The sequence below is a fragment of the Prosopis cineraria genome, unplaced genomic scaffold (genome assembly GCF_029017545.1).
Source record: "Prosopis cineraria cultivar Desert tree isolate PC_DT_omini unplaced genomic scaffold, ASM2901754v1 PC186, whole genome shotgun sequence".
In the NCBI taxonomy this organism is placed as follows: domain Eukaryota; kingdom Viridiplantae; phylum Streptophyta; class Magnoliopsida; order Fabales; family Fabaceae; genus Prosopis; species Prosopis cineraria.
The window spans coordinates 30,044-55,075 of NW_026555513.1; the positions used below are offsets into that span (position 1 = coordinate 30,044).

General features: G+C 34.5%; 1 protein-coding gene and 1 pseudogene across 9 annotated transcripts; both read left to right on the top strand.

Annotated features, from left to right (window-relative positions):
• Window positions 1–352: 352 nt before the first annotated feature.
• Window positions 353–4,739, top strand: LOC129295782 (disease resistance protein RUN1-like; annotated as a pseudogene).
• An 82-nt stretch (window positions 4,740–4,821) lies between these two features.
• Window positions 4,822–15,753, top strand: LOC129295783 (disease resistance protein RUN1-like). Of its 9 annotated transcripts, none has more exons than XM_054934344.1 (5): window positions 4,822–4,954; window positions 11,250–11,362; window positions 12,584–13,040; window positions 15,151–15,261; window positions 15,347–15,753. In XM_054934344.1, the coding sequence occupies exons 2-4, from the start codon at window positions 11,350–11,352 to the stop codon at window positions 15,233–15,235; spliced, it is 555 nt and encodes a 184-aa protein (XP_054790319.1). In that variant the 5' UTR covers window positions 4,822–4,954; window positions 11,250–11,349; the 3' UTR covers window positions 15,236–15,261; window positions 15,347–15,753. The 9 variants fall into 9 exon arrangements, with proteins under 9 accessions (XP_054790319.1, XP_054790322.1, XP_054790325.1 ...); XM_054934347.1 differs by having other exon boundaries at window positions 12,590–13,040; XM_054934350.1 differs by having other exon boundaries at window positions 12,824–13,040.
• The last annotated feature ends 9,279 nt before the right edge of the window (window positions 15,754–25,032 follow it).

Here is a 25,032-nt window from a genome sequence, read left to right on the forward strand (position 1 = left end):
GATGTTTGATAAAATTATTATTATATTTATTTTTTATAAAATTTCACATTTTAATAATAATTTTATGAATTATTAAATTTGAACTATTAAAAAATGGGTCCAATGGTTGAGATGAAAATTGAAGAGAAAATGGAAAGGGAAAAAAATGGAGAAAAGCCAGGTTCTAATATTATGGTAGGTTTCACATTTTAATAATAATTTTATAAAATATTAAATCTGAACTATTAAAAAATGAATTCAATAATTAAAATGGAAAGTGAAAAGAAAATGAAAAGAAAAAAAAAAAAGAAAAGAAGCCGGCTCCTAATATTGTGGTAGGTTTTGCTTTCAACTACACGAATCCACCTACTACGACGAAGGTTCAATTATATCGAATCGGCAGCAAATTGCAATGCAAGTCAACCCTTCCAGTCTCCACAGAGCTGTGCGATTTCTTCTCGCTTAACTTTACGGGTCTGCAATTTTCAAGCTCCGGGTCTGGTGAGATTACCTTCGTACGCAGAGCATCGCTGTTCAGATCAGATGAGAAGACCTTCAATTATTATATCTCATCTTCCAGACTTCAACCCTTTACTCTTTCCATTCCTTCGGTGAGATTTCTTCTCGCTTAATTCAACGCGTCTGCCATCTTTAAGCTTAGTCAGGGAATTTTAGCCACTTTACGGCATCGATCTGAGTAGCTACGCTCAACCCCGGTCTCATGGCGCAGCAATCATCGTCCTCTTCCATCTGTTACAGCTGGACTTATGACGTGTTTCTTAGTTTTCGAGGTGAAGATACCCGTTTAGGTTTTGTTGATCATCTCTATAAATCTCTGTGTCAAAGGGGAATCCATGCCTTCATTGATGAGGAATCCATCAGGATTGGCGAAGAAATCAGGCCATCTCTATTCAAAGCCATACAAGAGTCTAGAATAGCTATCATAGTTTTCTCCGAGAATTATGCATCGTCGACTTTTTGTTTGGATGAACTTGATACGATTCTTGAGTGCTTCGAAGATCAAGGTCGATTGGTTTATCCAGTATTTTATCATGTGGATCCCTCGGATCTGCGACATCAAAGTGGGAGTTATGGCAAGTCATTGGCCCTGCTTGAGAAAAGATTGGAGCACAACAAACAAAAGGTGCAAAATTGGAAGTTGGCTTTGTCTAAAGCAGCTAATTTAAAAGGCTGGCACCTCAAACCCAAGTAATCTGTCTTTTCACTCTTTCGCGTGTCATTTCCATTTCTATTATTTGGGTATTGTTTTTCATATTCATATCCAACTAATTTAAATAGGCAAAGGCACTCTCTGTTGTTATTATCAGAATTTAATTTACATAACCATTGGGCTTTGTTTGCAAGAATATATGTATATTTATATATAACTGTTTTTCATGCTTTAAATTCAAATTCAAAGATTAAATGAACACCATAAGTCCTGATCAGTTCCATTGCTTTCTCTATTTACAATAATTTAGCAAAATTATTTTGAACATTTTTTTCAAATCAAAACCCATTAAAAGTAAGAAAATATTTTAGAATTTAAACTAAATTATATGTATACAACCGTCGAACATTATTAATTTAACTGTTACAATAACTATAGATGTAAATAGTAATATTTATCTTTAATCAGATAATTTTCTATTACATGATATTAAATTGAGAATAATACTATGTTAAACTTAAGATAATATTACGACACAGCAACATTTCCGGAATGATAATTTTTTTCCCCAGTTCTCACATAGAGATTGGTATAACATAATTTGTAGTTTGACTAAAGGTGAACTTCTTTTGAATTGACCACAGAAGTGAAAAAGAGCAAGAATTTATTGCAAATATCATCAAGGAAGTCTCTGCGAGAATTAATCGTGCTCCTTTATGTGTTACTGATTATCCAGTTGGACTGACTCCTCGAGTGCATGAAGTAGCCTCCCTTTTAGATCTTTGGTCTAATGAGGAAATCATAATGGTAGGAATTTGTGGAATTGGTGGAATAGGTAAATCAACAATTGCAAGTGCTTTGTTTAACACAATTGCTGATAATTTTGAAGAACTATGTTTTCTTTCTGATGTTAGAGAACTCTCTAACAAGCATGGTTTGCCACATCTTCAAGAGAGATGCTTATTGAATTAGTAGGGGAGAAAGATCTCAAATTGGAAAATGTCCGTAAAGGAAAATCAATTATAAAACATAGGTTTCAACGAAAGAAGATTCTTTTAATTCTTGATGATGTTGACAACTTAGAGCAATTGCAAGCATTGGCTGGAAGATGTGATTGGTTTGGTTACGGAAGTAGAATCATTATTACAACAAGGGATAAACAGTTGTTAACAAGTCATGGGGTTGAAAGAATTTATGATGTCAAGGAATTAAATGAGGAGGAGGCTCTTCATTTGCTTGGTTGGAATGCCTTTCACAAGGACAACATTGATTTCAATTACATGGAGGTTTCCAATCGTGCAATTCATTATTCATGTGGCCTCCATTAGCCTTGGAAGTGATTGGTTCCAACTTATGTGGTAAAAGAGTACATGAGTGGCTTTCTACATTAGATGGATATGAGAAAATACCAAATAAAAGAATTTTTGAAATCCTCAAATTAAGCTATGATGCTTTAGAAGAAACCCATAGGGAACTTTTTCTTGACCTAGCTTGTTTTTTCAATGGTGAGAAATTAGATGTCATAACTATGTTGCTGAGTTTTCGTGGAGTCCAACCACAATGTGCTATTGGAGTATTGATTGATAAATCTCTCATAAAAATTAAAGAAGGTTGGGTAACAATGCATGATTTGATAGAAGATATGGAAAAAGAAATTGTTAGACAACAATCTCCAAAAAAACCTGGTAAACATGATAGGTTATGGTGTTATGAGGACATTCTTGATGTCTTAGAGAAAAATGCAGTAAGCACCATATGCATGACTTTTTTTTTTTTTTAATACCTGCCTTTGATGTTTTTCATATGACTGAAATATGGCATTTGTTGTGTGCTTTTCTTTTCCAAAGGGAACAGATGCAATTGAAGTCATAATTCTAGACTTGCCCAAAGATAAAGAAATTCCATGGAATGGGAAGGCATTCAAGAATATGAAGAACCTCAAAGTGCTTGTAATAAAAAATGCAAGTTTATCTAAAGGCCCTAAATATCTTCCAAATAGTTTGTATGTATTGGAATGGAAGGGGTATCCTTTCAAATTCTTGCCATCTAATTTCCATCCAACAAAACTTCACTATCTTGACTTGTCCAATAGCTGTTGTGAATTGCTCCAACCATTTAATAAGGTATGCTTGTAAGTTTTCTTAAAGCTACTTTTCTTGTCTCCTTTCCCTATTCTATTTCTAAAAAAAAAAAAACTATCTTTATTTTGCAGAAATTTGAGAATTTAATTTGCATGAATTTTAAAGATTGCAAATCTCTTAGAAAAGTACCAGATTTGTCAGGAGCTTCTAATTTAATAGAGTTGTGGCTTGATGGTTGTACCATGCTAATAGAAATCCATAATTCTGTTGGATTTTTGAAACAACTCAAAGAATTGAGTGCCAAGAAATGCAAAAATTTGAAGACTTTGCCACCTGCTATTAATTTGAAATCTCTTGAGTATCTGAATCTCTTTGAATGTTTAAGTCTTGAAAATTTTCCAGATATATTAGATAAGATGGAGAGGTTGAAAGTGATTGAACTAGATAGAACAGCCATTACAAGATTGTCATCTTCAATTTTCTATCTCACCGGGCTAGAAATCTCACATATGGAGGAGTGTCCTAATCTTAAGCAATTACCAGCTAGCATTTGTGTGTTGCCAAACCTTTGGAGACTAACAGCAGATTCTTGCGAAGGGATGAGGCATTTTAAGGTGCTCAAAAGTGGAGGAGAAGCAAGTCTAGAGTGCTTAGAGTCTTCAAAATTGGAACATTTTTGTTTCTCAAATTGCAATTTATCAAATGATTCTGTTGCTCTCTGTCTTTCTTACTCTCCTAATGTGGTACATTTAAATTTAAGTTTTAATCATTTCACAACCCTTCCAGTATGCATCAAAGAATGTCACCATTTGAAATATCTTCTGTTGGATAATTGCATGCAACTTAAGCATATTCTGGAGATGCCACCAAAGTTGGAAAAATTTAGCGCCACGAATTGCATATCCTTGACAGATTCTTCTAGAAGTAAAATATTGAATCAGGTCTCTCCCGCTCCCATCTTATATTCTTTTTGTTTAGTATATTTTATTTATCATTTTCTGTAATAATATGTAATTTTCAAGCATTCTACTTTTAACTTGGCAAAAAACTTTATTTTTTTCCAGGAACAAAGTTTCTTATCGTTTCTCATCTTTTTTTTTTTTGTTGCTCATTTTATTTATCATATGTTGTAATTCGTAATTTATTGCAGGCATTCTACTTCAAACCTGGGAAAAGAAACTTTATTTTCCCGGAAAGAAAAATCCCAGGATGGCTTGACAGTTATAATCAAGGAAACTCCATGTCTTTTTGGGTTCGTAATGAGTTCCCAACAATTTTCTATGGATTCTTGCTGAATATGGCCAGGATTTTCTATTCAATGATAGATTCATGGTGCAAATCAATGATACCAAGTTAGATATTTCTTCTGAGTGGCGGATTTTGACAATCATGATCGATCATTTATATGTATGTGATTTGAAAAGCATAATTGATCACAATGCTGAACTCCCACATGCAAATAAATGGAATCAAGTGAAGGTTTCCATTGAGGGCAATGCACAGGAAATAAAAAGAATTTATTTTGCTGCTCATTCGTGGAGGCAACAAAATAATACAGAAGATCATATTAGATTCATGGATCCTAGAACATACAATGATTGCAACTCGTGGCTGAAAGTACAACAACAACCACAAGATTTGGAAGAGCTTCAAGACAACACAAATCAGGACTCAAACTCAACAAAATATGGAGAGTTAATTGAAAACACTACGCATTATGAAGGTATTATTTTTTCCTTCTTTCATTTTGTGTTACCATTGATATTCTCTCTCATATCAAAACACACCTGGATTATTATATAACAAAACAGGAATGATCGGGAGCTCCTTGAAAATGAAATTTACAAGGTTAACAAATATCACCATGACTTATTAAAGTATTGCCATAACCATATTGAACTTTCTTAAAATTAGATGATTATTTTAGGGAAAATAACAATAAAATTCCTCTAAAATATATAAATAATAATTTGATCCCTTAAAATGTCATAATTTCACTAAAGTCCCTAAGAACTTTTCTGTCATTAATGAATTTATATAAATTATCAAATTATCCTTGCTGAAAATAAATGATTTACAAATTTTATTCAAATATTCACAACTTTCTTTCTTATATTTATAATAATACAATAATAAATCACAATTTCGCATGTTAAATTCTTTATTTGCGATTGTAATGTTGCGAATATAAGAAGAAAAGTTGTAAATATTTAAACAAAACTTATGAATTATTTATTTTTAATAAGAAAGATTTTATAATTTATATAAATTCATTAATGACAGAAAAGTTTTTAAAAACTTCAATAAAATTATGACATTTTGAAAGATTAAATTATCATTTATATATTTTAGAGGGATTTTATTATTATTTTTTCTTATTGTTACGTACTTAGCTTGTAAAATAATTCTTCTGAAACAAAAGTTATATTTAAAATTTTAATTTTTTTATTGACATATTGTATATACATATTAAGTATATTATATTGTTTAAATAATGTCATTTGACAGTACCTTAAGTACATTCTCGCTCTGTTGTTACGCTACACACACACACACGTGTTAAAGAAAAATGATTTTTTATTTCATATTTTATTGAGGGACGGACCCACTTGGCGCAAAATCAGGGGCAATGATCCACTCTCAATTTTCTGTTTTATATTATACAAATGCGCGATATTATATTTTAGGAAAATTTTAGCCACACATTTAATATTTTTATAGAGTTGGAAAAGTTATAATGAAGAATATGGAAAATATAATATTTATTGGAGAAGATTTTAAAAAAATTTATTTAGAAGGACCGAATATCAAAATATAAATTTAAAAATACTATATTTTTCCTAATAATATATCCTACATTTTTTTAAACTTGCAGCAAGTTAATGACGTCATCTCTCTTAAAAATTAATCTACAAATCTAGAGATTGAGACACTGTTATTGGAAAAATTGAATTGAATAATTCTTTAAAGGTAAACATTTTTTAAATTATATTGATTTAATTTTTAAAAATAAATATTCAAAAAATTATATTGATTCAATTATTTAAAAGAAAATATTTTTTTAAATTATATTGTTCTAATTAAATTTAAAACTATTTTTTTCTGTGTGCATGTAAAATTGAAAACAGCACGACCTTAATTTTTTAAAGAATATTTTTGTAACTTGGACAGTACCTCATGTTTATTTTATGGTGTTATTGACATATTTTATGCTAAGGTTATAATAGTTAATTACACTTACCTTAATCATTCAGCCTAATTTAATTTTAGTCTTTTATAATAAATTTTATAAGTATTAGATCCTTCTTTTTAATTTATTGGGGTGAAGATACCTGTCTAGATGTTTTGGTAAAATTATAACATGAATATCCTAGTTCCATAACATCTTGCTAGCAACGCGTGAAATAGCTCTTCTCTGAAAACCATTTTTTCTGTATAAAAAAAATGGAAAAAGTTGACCAGCGACGATGTTAAGGTTTACTAGTGAGATGCCATACAATTTATCTATTTCTTCAGTAAACCAAGGTGAATAATGCTAACGCGTAAGTTCCATGAATGCATGCCTGTTATTTGTTTATACACTTATACCTTGATTATAATATTTTGAAGCTTTGATATGAACATTAAGCCTCTTGCATGACATCTATAGTATGTTGCTGGTAGAATGTATACTTTTGCTGTTATTATTAGCAGCAATTAATGGCTACAATAACATCATTTTCTTTTGTAGAAGAATCGAGACATGATGTATTTCTGAGTCTTCAAGACTGCGATTCCTACTTCACGAACAAATTATATAATGCTCTATATGAGAGAAAGATTAATGCTTTCAAAGATGTTGGAAGCATTGGATTGAGAGAAGATATTTTCCCAACTGTGGTCAGAGAAGCATTTGAGGAGTCAAGGATTATAATTATCGTATTCTCTTCATTCTATGCTTATTCCATAAGGTGTCTTGAAGGGCTTGCTATGATCATCAATAGCATTGCAACAAAGGGCAAATTGGTTTTCCCAATCTTCTACTATACAGACCCTTCAAAAGTAAGACATCAATCAGGAAGTTTTGGATTAGCAATGACCAAGCATGGACACAGATTAAACAATGACATAAAAAAGATGCAAAGGTGGAAGTTTGCTTTGTTAGAAGCATCCCACATGCTTGGTTGGAGCATAACAAGAATGTATGTCTCTACTTGTCACTACTACAAAATAAGCTTACAGGAGCGCTTTTTTTTATCTTAGGGAGCGCTTCAAAAGCGCTCCCGTATCGAGCGCTCCGAAATGTACAGGAGCACTTAAAAAAAGCGCTCCTGTATGTACGCTATACAGGAGCGCTTTTCTAAAAGCGCTCCCGTAAGAAAGCTCCGGGTTGTATGGGAGCGCTCTCTCTAGGAGCGCTCCTGTATGCTCTCTACAGGAGCGCTCCCATATGCTGCTTACCAAAGCGCTTCTTAAGAGAGTGCTCCTGAATGAGACGTACGGGAGCGCTCCTAAAAAGAGTGCTCCCGTATGCTGACTTACCGGAGCGCTCTCTTAAGGAGCGCTTGGTAAGTTACTTTACAGGAGCACTCTTTAAATGAGCGCTCCCGTATATTATATTTAATTTTTTTAAAATCAAATTTTTTTAAATTTCTCCTTTTACATATCTTTAATAATGGCCAATCATAATATAAAAAACTAATTTAAAAATAATATCAACATAAAAATTTATATATAAGAAAAGAATTTGAAACTGATACAATAATTTCAATTTTCTAACTAACCTAGTTTAATTTCTAACAAGCCTAACAAATGAAACTATTGTTACTTTTTTAACATTGAAATCTAACTTCCTATCACAAGTAGCCAATAATATATTCTGACCATTCTTCAACTAAATCTTCTATTTGCTCCATAGTAAAATGCGAATATCTTGCTCCAGCAAAATACTACACAAGATATGAAAGCAATATATAAGTAATTAACATTATATTAACTTAATTTCAAAACTTTTGACTTACATTTTCAGGAATGATCAACTCTTGTTGTGTGATTACTTCTCTCATAAACTTCATAACATAGTATCCACACTCCCAACCTTGTAATTGTGTAGGTACCTATAAAACAATAAAAGATGTTATTATCAAAATATGGTAGAAATAAATTCTAACTTAATTTATAATACTTCAGTGATGAAGTTATATAAATGATACAAGTATTTGTTGTCAAAAATCTGGCAGAGTCTCCCCTATAACTTGGAAGTTTCAGAATTTTCCAAAAATTCTACATCAATCCAAAACAACATATTCAGAATAAAAAACATAAAATATCAATCAAACAATCATTTAGATATGTACCAACTTTTTTTATTAAGAAAATAATACAAACCTTTATTCTTTTCCATGAATAAAACTCAACAGGATCAGGTCTTTCGGTGTTTGGAGGGAGACCTTCACCTCCTCGATAACGTGCTACAGCCCTATTATATAATGATTAAGCATACCAAGTAAAAAATTAATTGTTATAATAAACATATATAAAGAATATAGAACTAAAAACTTACTGATTAAATAATATTTTCATAGATTTGTAGTTCTTAAAGTCACTATCTCTTAATGAATCAAGATAATAAATCACAGGGACGAATGGATTGATACATCCATTTCTTTTGTACCGTGATGCATCACATTTTGGACACTTATCTAAGGTTGAATACTCTTTCTGAAAGAGGACACAATCATTTGGATATGCATGTATCTTCTCATAGCTCATCCCAATAGAACAGAGCACTTTTTTCGCTTCGTAAGTATTAGGTGGAAGCTCGTTGTACTCAAGTAACATTTCATATAAGAGTTCAAGCAAATCCGTGAAACTCTTATCGCTCCATCCATTCGCTGCTTTTAGGTTGTATAGTTTCAAAATAACTGATAGTTTTGTGAATTTTTTACAACCGGGGTATAATGGTTTATCAGCATCACTCTTTAATCTCTCAAACATCTCAGGACAGTCCCTAAGATCCTCTTCAATCACATCAATCATTTCATCAAGACGATCAACATCATATATCCCACTATCACGATCAAATGTTGAGTAGCTCGCACTATCCCTCCAATCACTTGCATTATTCCTTGTCTCCCCATGCATGGTCCAACAAGTATAAGTTGGATCAATCCCATTACATATTAAATGATCTTTCAATTCTATTGGCTTTACTCTTTTTCTATAGCAACATTTCAAATAAGGACATATGACTCCACGGGGGTCTTGATCACGACAAAATGCAAATTCAATGAATTCATCCACACCATCCCAATATTCTCTAGATAGTCGATTAGCCGACATCCACTTACGATCCATATCACTAATATGATTACCAAAATTTAATAAATAAAAGACTTAGATTTCTATAAAAAAAATTCAACAGCAACTTCCTTAAAAAAACCACCTCCCAAATGATCAAACAATCAAATTCCACAACACAATACATTTAAACTAAAAAAATCAATTCATCCAAATAAAAATTTAGCAGCACAATGCATCTAAATTCTGTCAATCAATTGTAATTTAATTAATAACAATAATCTCTCTTAAAAGTATATTTCATAAATAAAATAAAAATGTTCAAGTAGATTCCTCAACTTTAATCTAAATTATCAACTACAATATAAATTATCAACTACTCCATAATTTTAATATAAATAACTTCAATTCATATATTATCTATAATATTGATTATTAAAAAAATATTTGAAATCTATTCTCAAATATATATAAATTAATTATTAAAAAAATACCTTCAAAGGTCTTCACGGCAGAAAATGGCGGTATTCACGGCAGCAGCGACACAGATCTGCAACAGCAATGCAGATCTGGAACAGAGATACAGATCTAGAACAGTGATTCAGATCTGGAACAGCAGACAGCAAACAGCAGAGCTAGAAGGACGGCAGTGGCAGCAGATCGGTGAAAACGACGACGCAGCGTAGCGCAGGAACGGCGACGGACGGTGACGCAGCGCTGGAGACGGCGATGCAGCTAGGGAGACGGCGACACGACAGCGACGTAATGCGGAACAGCGACGCAGTGCGGAACGCGGAACGGCGACAGAACGCGGAACGGCAACGCAGTGCGGAACACGAAACGGTGACAGAACGCGGAACGGCGATGCAGTGCAGAACGGCGACGCAGCGCGGGATCTACGACGGACAGTGACAGACGGCGAGCAGCGCAGGAGATGCGACGGAGAAAAGAATGGTTTGAAAGAAAGAGAGAGAGGTTTGAAAGAAACTGAATAGAGAAAAGAAACAGATGGGAAAATATAAGAGGCTAGAAGACTCTTCCGGAGTGCTCATTGTGGAGCGCTCCGGAAGATCGCTCTTCCGGAGCGCTCCAGAAGAGAGTCTTCCGGAGCGCTCTTAGATGAGCGCTCCGGAAGAGCCGAGCTCTCTTCCGGAGCGCTCTTTAATGAGCGCTCCGGAAGAGCTCATCTTCGGGAGCGCTCATCAAAGAGCGCTCCGAAACAGCACTCTGCCAAGGTCCATAAGCAATCGTCCGGAGTGCTTAAGTACGAGCGCTCCCGAAGGTATTTTTAAATTTTTTATAACATTTTATATATATCAATTAGGAGCGTTATCTTATTGATAAGCCTGACATACAGGAGCGCTTATTTAGAAAAGCGCTCCGATAAATTCCGCATTCACATTTTAGAACACTTATTTAAAAAGTGCTCCTAAAGACCCGCTTCTAAAGATATATTCTGTAGTAATGTGTTTCTTTGAAACCAAAAAAAGAGTTTTTTTTTTTGTGTTTGTCAGGAGATTTTCAACAAAAACACAGCTGCATAAATCACATTCCAAATTCCTTTAATTTAAGAAAGGAAAAGAAAATAATTGATTTCAAGCATTTAAGCTGCATGTAAATTATTAAATATGTCATGGTTTGAAAACAGAGTTTGCCTTTAAAGTAAAAGAAAATGAATATTGTATTCAAATTTTCACTTGTTTACTTTGCGCTTATAATGAATGCTTGCAATTGAGTAGGTACAAGGAAGAAAATGTTATCCTACGCATCGTCAAAGTTGTTTCTCATCGCCTTCATTTAGAACAATTAACAAAATCCGTAGAGTCAATTGGGAACACTATGGAACATGGAGGTATTCCCCCCCTCCCAAATCCTCTTTCTTTTTGTGTTACCATTCAGATTATTTGATTTAATGCCCCACTGGTTAAATGTATAGAACAACGACTGGTAGAGAAGAGCTCAAATGTTAATAAAATAGAGAGAGAAAGAGGGAGGGAGAGAAGAACTCGAAGGTAATACTTATCGGGATTTAAATTCAATGAAATCCAGTGTGCTAACAGAGAGCATCATGAGTCATCAGGTTTTTTGTTTTTTTTTTCGGGGGGGTGTTCTGCCTGTCTTCTTTGTGCTTTACTGTGGATATTTTGTTGGAATTTTTCTACTGTGGGCTTACACTGGTTGAATTTTAATCAGTTTTACAAAACGGTTTGATGTGGACCAATAAGCCTATTAAACTTAAAGTGATTTTCCATTTAAGTTGGGATCTGAAATAATGATGGACTTGATATGAATAATATTGCGGATACCTATTTTGCTATTAATGGGCGGATACCTATTTTGATATTAATGGGGGATGACAATTTGGGACCAATGTAACAATTTAATTATAATTTCGGACCAGAAGTACTTAATAGCTAGAATTTTAAAAGATAGAACATTAATAATTGCAAGTTATTATATAGTTAATTGTAAATTGTGCAATATAAATACGAAATCTTTACAACTATATGTTATGCTATTCATGGCTGTTCAGCATTTAACAAAAGCAAGCTCTGGCAACAGTTTTTTTAATAACATGATTAGCTTGCAAATATTTTAAGATTTTGTTATGTTGTTAGCTGTTTTAAATTGCCGTTCAAGTCAAACAATAATACAACAAAAAATGCCCATACTGATTTTTTTTTTCACTCCTGCAAATAAAAAGATTATTTGGGTTCACATTTTAACTGAATAGCCTAGTCAATTACATCACGTCTTTCTAGCAAGATGTGGAATAGCAATTAGATGCTAGAAAATGCATTGATTGGTAATAATAATCGTTGACTAGCTAGTAATTAGATGCCATACAATTTATTCCATTCGCTAAAGATGCATATATATATATATATATATGCCTCGACTAAATTGCATGAGTGTATATACCTAGTGTTTGTTCATATACTTATATCTGGATTATAAAATTTTGAAGCTTTGATATGATAATAGGCCTGTTGCATCTATCTTTTGCTAGCTAAATGTTTACTATTACTATTAAAATTGACAATAGTGGCCATAACATCATCTTTTGCGCAAGGACCAGGACATGATGTATCGATCCTGAGTTTTGAAGAAGCCTACAGCGATTCCAACATTTTTGTGGGTGATCTATATGAAGCTTTATATGAGAGCAATATTAATGCTTTCAAAGATGTTGGGAGCTCTGAATGGAGTGAAGATTCGGGCCCAATTGCTCTTAGAGCAATTAAAGAGTCTAGGATTTCAGTTATTGTATTTTCTGAATCCGATGCATATTCTGAATGGTGTCTTGATGCAGTTGTTATGATCCTTGATTGTGTGCAAACAAAAGGCAAACTGGTTTTGCCCGTTTTCTACAATGTAGACCCTTCAGAAGTAAGCCATCAAACCGGAATTTTTGGATTAGCAATGGCCGAGCTTGAAGACAAGTTACAGGATAACATGGAAAAGGTGGAGAAGTGGAGGTTGGCTTTGTCTGAAGCAGCTCACAGGCTTGGTTGGAGCTTAGAAAAAGGGTATGTTTCTTTACTTCTTTCTTCGAAATCAGAACATGGTTTCTTAGGTGTATGTTATCAGTTTTAAAATAAAAACATAACAACATAAATGTTCACCTCACCAGCGTACTGCAATAGCAGAGGTTGTGATAAGTAAGATGGTGACAAGAAAAGTAACATTGTGGTGAAGATTTAATTCCGAAACCTACTTAAGTATCAACTGTTTGAGCAGTACAAATAGCAAGAGTGGAAGAAAAATCTGAAATAAACTTATATTAAACTTAAATGTTAGTTGTTATTAATTTTAGAGAAAACACAATCATTGGTTCTTTTAGTTTCATCAAGTTTTGCTTTTACTTCTTATAGTTTCTTTTTTTAGTATTTTCATTCTCTATAGTTTCAATAAAATTAGGTGACGTTTGTTTTTTAAATTCCTAATAATGTTAAATTATATGGACTATAAAGAATGAAAACAAATTATAGGAACTAAAATTAAAAACCAACAAAACTATAAGGCCACATGATTAGGTTATCCCTTAATTTTAAGACTAGAGAAACAACATATGATCAATTTCATTAAGCATCTCTCAAAATTATAGATGCTATCTAATTGCTTTAAGCCTCTTTCTTTCGCAAGATTCATTAGTTAGCTTAATAAAAGAGAAAACCTAGCTAATTTGATTATACGAGGATAAAGCATGAATAAAACCATTACCAAATTTTTTCTATCTACAGACTATTAGAAAACCAAATCAGTCCAAATGGATAGCTAATCAGCAATAAAGTTTGACGATCACAAATGGATAAATACAATTACCATTAAATAGCCAAAGAGGACTGGAAACATTCACTAATTCATAAATAAAGCTCCAAAAATCCTAGAACAACAGTTTAGCTACACATAATCTATGTTTTAGCACAAATAATTAAACTACCAAAAACAGCCCAACATCATTATATATAATAGATGCAAATGGTGGAGAAATGATAGAGAAGCCTAGCTAGAAACCAACATCTGTCTTAAATCTTCATTCTAAACTGCCTTGACTCCAAGTTCATTCCATGGATGGCCCCTTGTGCCTCCCAAGCTCTAGAATGTCAAAAATAATATCTAAAAAAACTTAAATATATACTCCTCTCTGACCCAAATTATAAAAAAAAAACTTTAAAAGTATATTTAATTTCCTTGTCTCAACAAATAAAATAATTTAACAAAAATAATATTTCATTAACAATGCTTTTTTAATATTACCCTTCAACTTCAAGTAAAAAAAATAAAATGATTATTTATTTAAAATTATAGTAAATGAAAATTATTTTTATTTTTAAAAAGTAAGCTAATAAAATATTATTATTAAATTTTATTGACATATTTAATCTTATTTAAAATTGTCTTTCTGCATGGTGCTCTAACAAAAAATCACAAAAACAATATGCATTTCAATAAATATGACATGGCTAGGCCTGGTTTTCCCTGCCCACATGTTGATGCTTCCGCCTGTGGGCCTAGGCTCGGCTTTCTTGGCCTAGGCGTGGATGTGTTTCAGTCTTGTCTTATCAACATTTTCCTCAGTTCTTCAACCATGGCTTGGCGTCTTTTGCTTCTGTTCCATTTTCTATTGCTTCCCAGGCATGCCAACGTGCTTGAATGACTTAATTCTTCAACCCAAAACATCTATAAAAGAAAGTGAAATCTATAAGCTATTGGATAAAAGTAAAAATATGCACAACTACACAATGATGTATACCATCTAAAACAATGCACATTTTTCCTATCTTGAGTGCCCAAAATATGTACAGGTGTATCAACAATATTATAAAATTCAAGGAAAATGCGTTGAAAAGGTAAGAACTTTCTAAAGTTAAACAATAAACTACTTCCTTAACTCATTTTATTGAAGAAAGATAAGAAAACGAAAACGAAAAAGGAAGAAATGACTTTGAGGCTTTGAGCATTTAAGTTGGATGTAAATTGTGTTGTTTTACTTTTTGTGGGCACACCTTCCTTTCAAATATGTCAAGGTTTGATAACATACAGGTTATCTTAAAGTAAATGAAAAGGAATACTGTATTCAAATTTTGAATCGTTTACTTTGTACGTGCTTATCAATGGATACTTGTAATTGAGCAGGGAAGAAATTGATGTTATCCCAAACATTGTTGAAGAAGTTTCTAATCACCTTCGCTTTGAACATTTAACAAGATCGGAAGAGTAGTCAACTGAAATCATTGTGTCATCGAGGTATTATTTATATTTATTAATAAACATTTATTTGATATGTTTATATTCTTTGATGAAGAATCTCTTTGGGTTCAATTATATGTAGAGTGGAGCAAGCACATCATGGAAAGGGACAGTGTGCGTCTTCCTAATGATGGTCAATCGCAAGGCAAGAACAAAGGCAAGTTTCGTGAGAACGGTTTGGATAAGACCAACAAAAGGAAAGATGGTCAGTCTTCGATGGTCCTAAACCGCATATCAGGAAAGGTATAACCTGTTGGGTTTGTAATGCCGATTGTCACCGAAACTGTCATGATGTATGATGAGGAGATGGCCATATGTGTAACAGATCGAACAGCGGAAGCAAGAAACCGAGAGAAAAGTATTTGAGAGATAAAACTGAACTGCTTTATTACTTCGAAGAAGTAACGACATGCACAGAGGCTGTATGACAAATAAATAACTAATTACAAATTATAATTCATAGTTATCAAAGTCTTGAGTTAACTCTACAAGTTTAATATTTTTACATTTTTAATTTATAAAATTATATCAACTCACTCATAAATTCGGACTAAATATAAATTCGGTTAGACTCATAAGTTTACCTTCGAGTTTACCATTTTTACATTTCCAACTTATAAAGTCGTGTTAACTAATTCATAAACTTAGACTAGATGTAAGTTTAGTTAAACTTGTTAAGTTCATTAATTTTTTTTAGTTGAGCGAGTTAAGTATCTATTATGAAAAATTCAATTCATAAAAGTTATAAGAATTGGTTTAAAAAAAACTTAAAATGCGAAAACTAATATTAATAAAAAATAAAAATACCAAAAATAAATTTTCCTATTTTAAAATTTGTATGTCTTGTATATGATAATTTATCAATGTAGACGGGTGTAATTTCAATGATTTATATTTTTAATATATTTAAATTAAATTACAATTATATTTTAATGACTATTTATTAATAAAGGTAAACTTTTATGAGTTTACAATCCGAGTTTATGATACGAGTTTATATTCCTATCACGAATTTACTTAAACTTACAAATTTAACAACCTTACTATTATCTGTTATGCTAACTTAATACATGACACGTGGATAACTTCTCGAAATAGCCTTTGGATGCTAAGAATATGGATGAGCAATAAGGATTATGGGTTAATGGATGGTATATAAGGGTGCATGAGTAGCAATCCCAAGAACAAATTACATAGTACATAAAAACAAATAAATAAAAGGATAATGTCCCTGTGTTTAGCTGTAATTGTAAACGTCACTACATATAGCTAATAATTAGGGGAATTGAATAGAGTTCATTTTATTATCAATAAATTAATCTTTATTTGATATGGTTATATTAATTCCTTGATCAAGCATCTCTCCTATGGTTCATAATACAGTGGATCAAGTACATCATGGGAAGGGTTTTCCTAAACATGGTCAGTCTCACAGCTTGGACGGTCCTAAACCGAATATCAGGATATAGCTCACTAACAAAGGCATGCCTTCCTCAGACATAGAAACATTATGATTTTTGTTGAAGCCTCTCTGCCTGAGGCTGATGTTACCGTGCGATGTGTTAATTCATTTTGTACCTTTCTGGGGTTAAAAGTCAACACGGCAAAACCTAGAGTGTTCTATTCTAGGAATGTGAATCATAATAGATGTAATGAGAACAGCTCAGCATTAGAGTTTCTTCAAACAGAAAATTAGGGGAAGCATTTGGGTGTCCCCTTGCACCACACACATGTCAACATAGATACTTTAATTTTGGAAGGTGAATTCTCTCTCATTTGCGGGACGTACTACTTTGATTTCATCTGTTACTAATGAATTTAAATGATTTTAAATAAGATTAATATTTAAATGACTTTTGTGCAGATGTTAGGTGGAAGTGAGAGGAGTGGTTGTTTTCTGTGAAGTCTGCTTAGCGACACCTCCCTGCAATCGAATCAGGAAGATCGAGGGCTTGTTTGTTTTTTTTTAAAAAATTATTTTTTATTTTCAAAAACAAAAATAAAGTCATTAATTAAATGTTTTGGATTTGATATTTTATGTTTTTTCATTTTTTTTTTAAATAGAAACAACTTACAAAAAGAAAACGTTGGCAAACTATAGGTTAGAGGCTTTGCCAGAATTTTACTTCGTTTCTCAGCCCCTCTGACCTTCTGCGTATTATTGCGAGACACTGTAAATCTGTAATTATGGTGATAACAGTATGTGCTGGTTTGCGCTGGTTTCATTGTTTATTTTAAAAAAAAAAAACAAGAACAAAACTTTTTTTATAAATAATGAGAAATTGTATTTGCGGTAGCCAAACAAAAAGACAAAAACCCATTAAAGATGCCTACCGAATTCCAAATTTAAAAAATTTGGCTAACAACTTTTATCCTTCGAGAAAAATAAAAGAACACTACGTAAAAGATAAAATGATTCTATCAAATTAAGATTATTCAATTTTAATTTTAATGGGTTAGATTTAGTTCTCATCATTCAAATTCCATCCTTGAATACAGGTTATCGAAATTAAAGCCTGTAAACGTTGGCATGATAGTTGAAATCAGTAGCGTTTTGCGAAGCCATTAAAACGGTTCTGTTTTCCCTTTATAATCAAATGAAAAATGACTGCAACTATTTTTTATACAAAGACGAAAAACAAAAATCACTATTATAACTGTTTTTTATTGATGACGATAAGCATCGTTTGATTATTATAATACTAATTGGAGAAATATTATATGTATGTATGCATGTTTGTTGCCTCTTGCGAGAAAGCTTCGCAGAAGTTACTTGGGTTGCTGAAGGCTGAAGCGCATATATTTACTTGGATTCAGTTTTTATTTTAATGCCATTATATTCATCAATATGTACTAATTAATTGTCGTAAATTTAATCACTATTGGGATACGAAAATAAGTCTATGTCTAGGAGAGGAGAAACAAAAAGCATGTTGATTTTGTTCTCTGCATTTTCTCTTAATTTTTGGTGAACAGTTTTCTCTAGGTTTTGCTTTTGACTATTCTGCACCTTCCCACTTCTTTTGACAAAGCTATTTGTTCGATGTGAACAATAAATACCAGGCATACCAAAGACGTTAAGTCTCAATTGATAACAAAAGGATCTTGAACTCCTTTATCATAATTCACTCGCATGTAAAAGATACACAAGGCTTTGGTAGAACAAGTATTTGATTTTTATTGAAATGCGAAATGTTACAAGTCTAGATTGAAAGTAAAACTAACTGATAAAACTAAAGGCTAAAGGTGTAAAAATGTAATTCTTTGATTGAGTGTTAACTTCCTTTTTTTCTATGTCTTCGTCTTCTATTTATAATGTCAAAATGGTGGTAACCTTTCCTTAAGACCTATAACATTTTGCCAAGGAATTAGGGATCTCGTAAGACTCATGGCACAGTCTTTATTTTGTGTTCTTCATTTTTGATAATCAGTCTGTCTCACCTAGATACTTGGGCACGATGTCCGTGGATTCTGAAATTACTTGGGATCGTGTCTTCATGTGCCAACAGTCCAATTTTGTAACTGGCAGGATTTCGGCATGTTTATTTTATCGTGGCCTTTATTGAGCTTTGGGGCTAGACCTTTTGTTTAGATTGGGCCTAACTCTTCAGTTACTCAGCCTAATTAGCCCTGTGACCTATTTGAGTGACGTTTCATATTTTAGCCCAAACAATGCCCCCGCGTGCCAGTGGCTAATAACATAAGTCACACGACACATTTGAAAAAACTAAAACATCACTTCATCTCTAAGCGCCCTTTGTTAATATAAATTTATTTCTTTTTCTAGTCATTTCTCTTGCCCTTTTTGCTATTTTTTGACATTCAAGCTTTTGCCTCCCTTACTCCAATCTTCCCTTTGCTCACAAATGGCTTCCTTCACTTCTGCCGCTGCCTCTACTGTTGCTCCGTCTTCCACATCCATCAGAAGTTTATATGATTTTCTGGCCACTATCTAGAATCCTATTGCCTTACTCGACAAATTGGTAACGGTGCATATTTGATTATTCAAAACCCCTTATTTTCTTTGGATTAGGTCTCCATTATGATATTTCTTTATTCTCACTACAAGAGAATTCTTCGTTCCATGATTCCATCGCTTTCTGGTAAGCTCTTTACTTCTCCTATTTAGCCCTTCTATTTTATTAAGGAAATACACTAACTATTCATTATCTTTTCAATACTTCTCCTTAGAGTTTCTAAATCTCTAACAAGAGTGATGTCAGGTACTTGACCATTTTGCCTGACTTATCTGAAGTGACTGCCCCTACCCAACCAAATCCATAGCCATTGACCTCAGTCTGTAACTTGGTCCTAGTTCGAACAATCTCACCTTTTCCTGAGTCATCTTGCCAAAAGCTTAGGAACTAACCTAGGTCTCCCTGTGGTTGGGTCAATTGGGTAAGACACTTAAAGCAAACCTATGTGCACCAGTGGAAAGAAGTAGGTCTCTATGACCTTATTCAGTTGTCCTTGGCCGATGTTGACATCCTAATCAAGCCATTGACAATCCTTTTAAGTTTCTGGGCTCTAGGCTGTAATGACTTCGTATTCGAGCTGAGTCTTATGTTCGTCACATATGGGATGTTTTCATGTACTTGGGGTTACCTATCATCGGGGAGAAGAACTTCTATGCAATCTTATAGAAGCATGACTCCTATATCACCCCTCGGCCGAATTGGAGAGCAAGATTAGGAGCGCTAGCTCCTATACAAATATCATGGAGTTGTTCTTTGAGAAGCCGATCAACAAGCTCGTCACCCTTTCAAAGCACCTGATCTTCTTATAGATCTTGCTGAGCCAATAGATCCTAGCCTCGGGGGTGGGAAGCCCATGCAACTACACCTGAGGATCGCCCAGTCCCTCCTCTATGGTAGCCAAATTGCCCTAAGGACCATGTTTTTATGCCATTTTTGTAATAGCATAAGGGAGTCACTAATGAAGAAATCCTTCAGCAACTTTCATAGGCTCGTCTAGTTCTTGAAGTTATGGATGATGGCCTACTTCCCTTTTCTCCATCGGGAACCTTTCCCGAAAGATTTCCACGCCAACCACCCCTTCACCTGCCTCCTAGGTGGTTATCCTCTAACCAACTTGAAGAATTTCTTTAAGTTCTTTAGTTAGAAGAGCTGGTCCTTGCAAAGGACCTTAAGGCTTTTAACATTTTAAACTTCCGCCTTCCCACCTAGTACAAACATTTAGTGGACTGAAAGAATAAGCTCGCTCTATTGCTAAGAGATGAGGTCTTCTTCTCAACCACTACTCCCAAAAAGATGAGGCTATCGTACATTAGCTCCTCTTCCAAGTCTCTGAAGGTCTACTTGGAGTCTTATCATTCTCAACTGGTGACAGGCCAGTTTAGATTGAGCCAGTACATCCCTCGAGGGTTGTCCCCCCAAATCAGTGTAGAGCTACTGGACTGGGAGGCTATCGACTAGATAGACATCCCACATATTGCCCAGAGTAGTGTAAGGTGGAGCTTGTAGATAGAGATGCCTGCCTTCTCTTTAATAAATGGTAGCCCTAGTGCTTTAGGCACATAATAAAGAGCCATATCAGTAAGTATTATCTCCTGTATTCAATTTTCTTCTGTCTTGCCTTCTTTTACCTTATAACGTAGTCTAACTTGTTTTAAATTTTTGTAGGCCATGATTAGACACAATCACATGTGCTGATGACATATTTGAAGGAAAACATCAACACCCCCACTACTTTGGATACCCAAACTGTCCCATCACTGAGGATTATTGTCCAAGGGATAGAAAAAGACAATGCATCCTCTCAAGTCTCAATCTCAAAAAAGCTCGGGACTAAAAAGACCTACTTCTCAAGTCCCCCTATCAAAGGAGATGGACCTGATAAGAGAAAGCGGGCTCTGTCTCCTTCACCTGACTTCAAGAGGAGGAAGAAGACAAACACCTCCTCTTATCAATCAACCTTCCTCCACTTATCTTTCAGCCGAATCCACTCCCTAGAAGGGAAAGCATATGCATAAGCACTAGTGGATGATGATCTTATTGACAGAATCTAACAATGGCAGGGTGAGTCCCCTTTATTATGAAGGGTAGAGACTCAGCTTATGGATCCCTTAGAGTTTACTTCTACTGCCACCCTCGAACCCACATTAGATCATCAAGTGGTTACTTCTTTTACCTCTGTCATCCCTTCAATAACCCTGGACTCCTAAGGGGTTGCCTCTATAATAATCCCTGAGTCAATCCATAAGGATCTACTTGAGGTTGCTTGGGACATGGCCCAAGAAGTAATGGGAGGCATAGAAGGATCTGAGGCTATCGTGGAGGTTTAAGGAGCCATGTCTGCTATGAGCCCAGATAGTGCTAGTGGTTAAGAAGGCTTTGAGGCTGTTATTAGTCAAGAGCAAGCTTCTACTGCAGCCTTGAGTGGTGAGTTAGGGCTTGGGACCAATGAAGTTTATGAGCCTGCCTCTACTGAGGCCTCAAGGATAGTTCCCCCTATCAGCTAAATCTGGCCTACCAGCTCATCAATTGCCCTTGATGTCAGGGGTTTTGAAAGGTCCTTGGAAGGATTTCAAGAAGCAACTATTACCAGTCTAGCAGCCACTAGCATTCTAACCTTAGAGAATACAATAGTCGCCCTGGCCTCTACCTAAGGTGTCTCAATGCAGGGCTAAACTAAATCCTTCATACTTGCGGGCCATGTGAGAAGGCCTTGCAATTAGCTGAGCGGGGTTCGAACATACCCCTCCCTATTCCACGAGTAAAGAGAAAGCACCCATAGACCCGAATCAGGTATTAGCCTGTTATGCACTTTTCTTCTATTCCATTTCTTTTTTCTCTCATCACTAACCTTGTTTCTTCTTTCCTTAGCTTGCTTTAATGGAGGCGATTCTACTAATGCCCTTATAGCTCTCATCCGTGTCCCTGAAATGGACATGGTGTTTGACACTTAGAGGGTCGTTCAGTTTCAACTTAGCCAAGACCCACTCCTTATTCTTGAGCAGAATTACGAGGAGATGATTTAGGCTCTCAAGGCTATAAAGAAGGTGTCTTTATACCTGAGGTGGCACTTCTTTACAGTCAAGTCTCAGCGTGTTACAACATCATCAATTATTGCCGTAAGGAGCTCTCACTCCTTTTAGACTATTTGAAAAATAATTAGTCTATAAGGGATGAGTATCTCTCTGCCAAGATCCAGATGACTACTACCAATGATCGAGTCCAAGAGATCGCCCCTTGTGTAGATCATCTCTAAGCACTACAGCTAAGGTGGCAGACTTAAGGCGCCCACTAGCAGCTGCTGAAGAAGAGCTAGTACGAGCTATAACTGAAGAGGGTCCAGTTAAGTCTGAACTAGAGGTCGCGAATAAAGCCCTAGATGATACACGAGTTGTCTTGGATGAAAAGCTCATTCAATGATTGAATTCAAGATGGCCCTTAGTCGATATCAAACCTTATCTGATGAGCTAGACTTGGCTTTAGCGACGTGGGAAGCCTTCCAAACCTATTATAAATAGTGGACATATGTATTTTTATTCTTTATTCTTTGATTTGTACTCTATGTCTCTTGTAACATAATTTTTATGAAATAAAGAGCAAAGATTCTTTTTTATTATTGTATGTCCTAAGGCTATTCTAGGCCTCAGGTCCTTTATTCCTTTTTCTTCGGACTATATTATAATGACAACCAATATTTCTTTAAATACTTTTATTTATAGCCCATTTGTGCGAAGTCCGGTCAATGCTAGATAACACATATGCGTTTCCTTTAAGCACTTCACTTATCTCGAACGGTCCTTCCTAGTTAGGTAAAAATTTACCAAGCATCTGGTCCTTAGAACCAGGTGGTAACACAAGTTTCCACATGAGCTCGTCCACCTAAAAAGTATTTCTTTTTTATTTTTTTGTTATATATTCTTGAAACTTCTTTCTTCTGGGGGATCATATGATCTAGTACTTGTAAACATATTTCATCTAACTAAATTAACTTGATCATCATAGCCTTATTGTAGTTCTCAGATAGTCTTTCTAAACTGTTCACAACACGTAAAGAAGGGACTGCTATTTTCATAGGTAAAATGACTTCATGCCTATATGTCAACACATACAAGCTCGTGCCCATGGCTTCCCTCTTTGACGTCCGATATGCCCATAATGTCTCAGGAAGTCATACGTGCCATTCCTTAGGGTTCTTCTCGATTGCCTTCTTAGAATTCTAAGGATTATTTTGTTAAAAGCTTCAGCCTGCCCATTTGCTTAAGGGTTAATATGGCGAGGATGTCAACAATTTAATCCTACTTTCCTCAGTGAAGGCTTTAAAGTCGCTTCCAGTGAACATTGTTCCTTTGTCCGTTATAATCGTTTGAGGAATCCCAAATCAAAACATAATTTGCTTAGCTATGAAGTTAATGACATCATTCCTGTTCCACTTTCTTTATAGAGATAGCCTCTACCCATTTTGTAAAACAATTTATGATCACTAAGATGAATGATTGGCCCTTAGATGAGGCCAAATAGATTTTCCTTATTACGTCTATAGCCCATCTTTGAAAAGGCCATGGTTTGACAATCGGATGCATGTCTGATGTTAACACCTATTACATTGGCCCGTGAGTTTAGCACTTCTTGCATCTTCTTGTATATTTGATGCAATCTTTAGTCATGATGGCCAATAATATCCATGCCTTCGTACCAACCACTGCATCTTTGGCCCTAACTAATGGGCCCCATATACTCCCTCATGCACCTGTCTTAAGACCTCCATATATTCAGTAAAGGCCAAACACTTAAGTAATAGCCCATCAGGGCCTTTTCTATATAATTCATCTTCAATTAAAATGAAGTGTTGAATGCATATCCTCATTCTATAAGTATATCATTGGCTGATATCTTATAGATAGCTTTTGAAATCATCTCGCCAATCTCGAGCTAACCATTGCGAGACGCTCCGCATTGCACTATCAAACCACGCTAAGATACCAAAGGATATTCTTTCCGTTCTATCATAATTACCTTCTTAATGAGTTCAAGTGACAGCCTTAGCCTTGATGCTATTTGAGCCAGTTCATTGGCTTCCTAATTCTGAGCTCGAGGAATGTGAGTTAACGTTACAGTTTTGAACTCTTCCAAGATCTGAGAAGCCCCAGCGTAATACATTACTAAAGCTAGACTTGTACACTTATACTCACCAGTTAATTATTTGATGACTAACTGAGAATTCTTTCTATGACCATATCACGAGCTCTCATTTCTTAAAGGATTTCAAGCCCTATGAGTAGTGCTTTCGTACTTGGCCTAATTGTTAGTACATTCAAAATCTAATTGAAGAGATAATATAGCTTTTATCCTAGTAAAAGTTATTGCTATCCTGACCCCAGATGTTTATTCAATACTGGACTCATCAAACTTAAGCACCTAGGGCCCTAAATTTATTGAGAACACAGGTAGCTCTTTTGTCTTCGGGGAGCCCGACTGATTTTTGAGGCAAGAATATTAATGAGAATTCTACCAAGGCCAAGCTCTATTTTCCTATACAGCCCATCATGATTGGCCAATTAGCGTGTATTTAATTAAATCAAAATGAGACACCACATATACAACTGCGTTTATTATATAACGCCTTAATTTAGTACAAGCATACTATACCACTAAATTCGCTATTTCCACAATTGAGTATCTGGTCTCTGTAGGAGTTAAACACCTACTTAAATAATAGACTACCTACTCACATCCCCCCTTAATATTTTGGGCTAACATACAACCTATGGATGTGGCGATGGAAGCTAAATACAAT